Source organism: Abrus precatorius, unplaced genomic scaffold (assembly GCF_003935025.1).
Source record: "Abrus precatorius isolate BTA unplaced genomic scaffold, Abrus_2018 Scaffold10, whole genome shotgun sequence".
Classification (NCBI taxonomy): domain Eukaryota; kingdom Viridiplantae; phylum Streptophyta; class Magnoliopsida; order Fabales; family Fabaceae; genus Abrus; species Abrus precatorius.
The window spans coordinates 27,392,504-27,397,898 of NW_020874292.1; the positions used below are offsets into that span (position 1 = coordinate 27,392,504).

The 5,395-nt window shown below is 27.9% G+C and overlaps 1 protein-coding gene across 1 annotated transcript; it reads left to right on the forward strand.

Moving 5' to 3' along the window:
• Positions 1–1,019: 1,019 nt before the first annotated feature.
• Positions 1,020–2,027, forward strand: LOC113852165. Its single transcript, XM_027482409.1, has one exon. The coding sequence runs from the start codon at positions 1,020–1,022 to the stop codon at positions 2,025–2,027; it is 1,008 nt and encodes a 335-aa protein (XP_027338210.1).
• Positions 2,028–5,395: the final 3,368 nt, after the last annotated feature.

A 5,395-nucleotide genomic window follows, 5' to 3' on the forward strand; every position in this document is an offset into this window, starting at 1 on the left:
AAGAAACAAAAACTAAGTTTACTAACATTTAAACAACATGCTTTTTGTTACTGTTTTCGTACTTGAGATATTAGGTTGATAGTTTCCAAATTAAAACTCAAACATTGGTCTTTAGCGTTTGCTCTAACAGGTACTCCAGGATAACTGATTAACTTTTTGCTAAATTTATTAAATAGACTTGATTAATTCATCCTAATAGTTATATGATATATTTATTATATTAATAAATTAATTAATTAATATAACATATTGATATACATATCATTAACACATCAAATATCTATATAATATATTATAGTATCAGTAAAAATATTTGAAGTTTATACTAGTAATTAGATCTTTGTTAGACAAAAATTATATTAGCCATAAAATCTTAATATTTGATATTGTTTTGTCAAATTTACATGATATTTCTGCTGCTTAATTTCCGCCCCGCTCTATGGATCCACATACATATATGCTTCAGCTGGGTGATGGGAGTTCAAGGATCGCGTCTCCCCAGTATCACAATTCTGGAGAAAAATTTAAAGATACTAAAGATAAGCTAAGGAGGTCGATAACCATCTTGCGTCCAAGAAATGGACTTCGCTACGAGGTACAAATTACATGCTTGTTATTATAATTATTGGTTCATTGATGTTATTATTATGAAAACGAATAAGAAATTAACCTTAAATACTATATATGTTTCTCCTCATGTTCTTATTATAACTAAGGAATTCTACTTTCAAATCTATGTTCTTTGTGGGATTTTTTTCAGTTTAAATCTTCCATGCCTCATCTCAAAGGTTCAAAAGAAGTTGCAACAAAACGGAACCTTGCTCTTAACGAAGCATCCAATTTAGTAAGTGACAATGACCCTGTTGTCACAGCTTTGCAGAATTTCGTCGAGCTCAAAGTTCCATCAATAAACTTGAAGCTGAACAAAAGTCCTTCAAGAAAAAGATTGAACGACTTTGCAGAACCTTAAAGAGGAAAACATCTTTTGGAAGCATAGACAAAGCCAAAAGATTAAAGCAATGTTCGATGACTTAAAGGAAAAGTTGGCGAGGGAAAGAAGAAGTAGAGAGAGAATTGAGTTGTTCAATACCAAATTGTTACATGAACTTGCTGAAGTCAACTTATTAGCCAAACAGTTTATGACAAATTACGAGAAAGAAAAGAAAGAAAGAGAATTAATTGCGGAATTGTGTAATGAATTAGTCACGCAAATAGGAGAAGACAAGGCTAAGCTTAAGGTACTGAGCAATTCCATAGATCTTTGTGAGGAAGTGGAAGAAGAAAGGAAAATGATGCAAATGGCCGATCTATGGCGTGAAGAGCGTGAACAAATGAAGTTAGTTGATGCGCAACTTGTTCTTGAAGAAAAATATAATCAAATGGTCCAATTGATAGATTTTCTTCAAATGTTCTTAATATCAAGGGGCAGTGAACTAGACACCACAGAACTAAAGGACGTTGAGTTGATCAAACAAGCAGTTGAATCAGTAAATATTCAACGTATTGTGGAGCTTTCATATGATTTCTCAAAGTCAAACGATATAGTTTCCATTTTTGAAACTCATGATGGAGAAGGGTTCAATAAAAACTCTATGTTCCATCAATCAAGTTCCTCCACTGTTGAGGATCGGAAGTTTAGCTCAACACCACAAAAAGGAGACACCTATCTCATTAATGTTAACCAAGACAATGATATATCTGAGAGTGAAGCAGAATGTAGTGAAAAGGCATGTTTGAAATTTCTAAAGACGGGAGTTAATAGGGTATGTTCTAATTCTATATCAGCAGAACAAACAAAGTGGAAAGCTTCTCCTGCGGCCTCTAAACGTGGAACAACGACAATTTCTTCAAAATCTTTTCAACATAAAAGGGCAAGACAAAGGAACCCACACATAACTCGTGGGATGAAAGGATGCTTAGAATGGCCACGTGGCATTCCAAAATCTCATTCCAAGGTTATTCCATTGGAAGAAATAGTGAAAAGCCAGAAATCTCAGTTGCAACACATACTTAAGCACAAGGCTTAAAAAAATAAGGCCTTGTTTGATCATACACAAGTTAACTACTTACATAAAAACAGAATAAAATGAACTTGCTCTTTTTCTTATCTATTTGATCTGTATACTGTATTTGTGAAAGCACATCACCTTCTGATAGTGTTCAGCTCCTATATGTCGAGAACAATAGTGTGGTTGTAATTTGTCTTTTCCACCTTTTGCTAATTGCATTCGCGATCTAAGTTAGTCTATGGAATAAGTAATTTCATTTTAAGTAGACAAATGAGATTTTGTTTACAAATATATTAAAAATTAATATAATATTGAGTTTAATATCTTAATTTTATTAGTTTACCTAAAATGTAACATGAGGTGTCTAGATATCTTCCAGTAGAAGAGAGAAAGACACATTTTATGGGATGTTTGTATTAATTACTTTCTGTTAATATGGAAGGTTCATTGAATGTAAAGGAGTTAAACTCCATAAAATAATTTTTTTTATTACATAAAGTAACTTAGAAAAATGCTCCTCTCAATTAAGAGACTGCAAAATAAAGACACCTCACCCATCTTTATGACAAATGTAAAATTTCTAACAAATAATTTGAATTAAGGTAGTTAAAATGTTAGAAAAAATAAACTTTAACATAAAAACTTCAAATAATTAAAATTTATATTTGACAATTTAAAATCTTAACTTCAAAAAATAACATATAAACTACTACGAAAAAAGAAATATTAAACCTAATTATAATTTGATAATTTTTAAAAATACAAAGAGTAAGTTATAATTAATGTTCAAACCAATCATTAATAAAAGGAAATATAATAAAAAAATACTTTTTTCATTTAAAAAATTAATTTTTAATATAAAATATATTACCTGGGGCTTCTATGAAACATGGAAAGGAGCCAAAAAAAACTTATGGTTTTTTGTTCTTTACATACTTCCCTTTCTATTAGATTCTCTAGTTTGAAAAAATACAGTGTCTAAATAAATTCTCTCTTCAAAATGGTAATGGTTTTTTCCTCTTAAATATTAGTTTTATTAACAAATATTTTTAAATTAGAAGATCGGGGAAATACTTAGTCGAATGTGACTAACAGTCCTCATTAAGAAAGAAATGGGAAGAAAAAAACGTAAAATCGTGAGCTGATAGCAAGTCAGAGCGTGAGCATGCCAAATGCTTTTATGGTCTATCTTGGCTGGCTACGTGTGAGTTTGAATTGAATTATTATTACTAGAATAAAAAATACAAGCACCCGAATTCTTATATAAATACATAGTATAGTTTTTATAGGTGCAATAATAAATAAACAACAGATCGTAGTAAAATTATAAAAATAATATAAAATTATTTGTAGTAGTTAATTTTATATTAAAATAAATTAAATTTTGAGAAAAAAATGAGAAAAAAGAAAGCAAAATACTATCAATTTATTAACTTTCAATCATAATTTTTTTTTACTTTAAAAAAAACTACTATAGCAAAAATAATTTAAGATTATAAAAGAATTTCATGAATATTACCAAATAAGAGCTAACAAGATTATAAATAAATATTTTTAAGAAAAGAAATTGCAGTCTCTAAAAATAATCCAATTCAAGCATGTATAATAATATGATGGTCAAGTTCTCTGCAATTAAAACTTTAACTGAACAGATCTGAATCCATGAAAATGTACTTTTATTTCCATTAAAATAACACATGAAATGGTCTATGCATGCTTAAATGCTTAAGCCTTTTTCATTTGTCTTCTTCAACGAAGTATAGAAAAACGGTTAATTAGTGTTGATGAAGGAATGCTTTGTAGAATTCCATGATCGTCCTTATACAGATAGAGACAAGACTGCCAAGTTTCAAAAACCCACCCACTCTATTGTCTCAATGTTAGGTAATTAAACGATGTGAAATTAATTAATATGAAGTGTGAACGGTGAATGAAGCCCACATAGCCGATAAACTGTCTGCAACACATAAGAATATAAATTAATAGTTTGCACTCTTTTTTTTATATTAATTAGGGTATCTATGGATTGATCGATGGAATAGAATTAAATGAATAGAAAAATAATAGAATATATTCTATATTACAAATGATCGAAATAAAATAAAATAGCTTACTAAAATTATTCCCTCCCAATTCATTATGTACCTCAAAGTTTTAATTTAGGAGGGAACGCGCTGAATAGAGTTCAGAAATTTTTATTGAATTGTTTAATTATCATTTTATTATTATTCATTCTATTTCTAAATTTGAAAATAACATATTAGGTTTACATTTTATTTATATCCATGTAAATAGTCATATGTTAGCTTTCCTTTTTAAGGGTTATTTAATTATTATGAAAATTTATGAATAATTTTTTTATTGAAGAAAACATTCAAACAGGTTGTAATTCAATTTTAACTATATAAATTCTTTATAAATAAAATTAATCAATTTTTTTATGAAGAATTAATCTTAATCTTTTCTTTATATTATCGAATTTTTTACATGATTGGTTTATAATCCAAATTATAGATGTTATGCATTCATGAGGAATATATATTTGAAGAAAGAAAGAAAGAAAGTATTATGAGTAATGTGATATAAAAATTTAAAAAATAAGTAAAAGAATTAGCTTGTATTGTACGTATAATATTTGCAGCTGTACGAAAATGACTAGACGTAGACCTGCTCATTATACGTATACATTATTTGAGGTCTACATAAATTTTCCCCATCGATTACATATATTTCTTTTTCTTCATACCTAGAGTGAAAACCTCGTATAACTAGTCCGCTGTCAAGTAATAAGATTGACATTTTACTAAATTTTTGGTTGCATCAACGGTACTGTTAAGTGTCAACTGTGAACTGGATGGAAAAGAACGATTCCACCTGCATGCACATAATGACAGGTATAGAAGCAATAGGGCAAGTTATAGCAGCAATATAAAAAGCTCAGAAAAAAATGTTTTCTTTTTTCTCAACAAATTTTTTTATAAGAGATAATCTTATTTGAACCAAATAAAATAATTATCATGAACGTTAATTTTTTCAAAATATTTAATAAACTATATTTGTTAAATTCAAACTTAAAATTATTGATTAAAGTGGAAAAACTTAAATTACATCTATTAGTTAATAATTATAACAAAAAAATAGCACTAAGTTTCAGTTAAAAAATTTAAGAGTATTTCTAATTAGGATATGCAGGCAACGAGAGGGTGTTAGTCATATCTATTTTTAAACTTTGGTTTAATTATATTTCTATCTCTTTATTTTGGACTTTATGTTTTTTAAAATTAATTAAATTTTTTTATTTTGTTAATTATAAAAAAATAGACTTATCATTATTATTTTACTTAAAATTTATAACTTTTAGGTAACTTTAGGGTTTAGGTAAAATG

Excerpts from the sequence above, each read along its gene's own strand:
- LOC113852165 (XM_027482409.1), top strand. The coding sequence starts at position 1,020 with ATGTTCGATGACTTAAAGGAAAAGTTGGCGAGGGAAAGAAGAAGTAGA.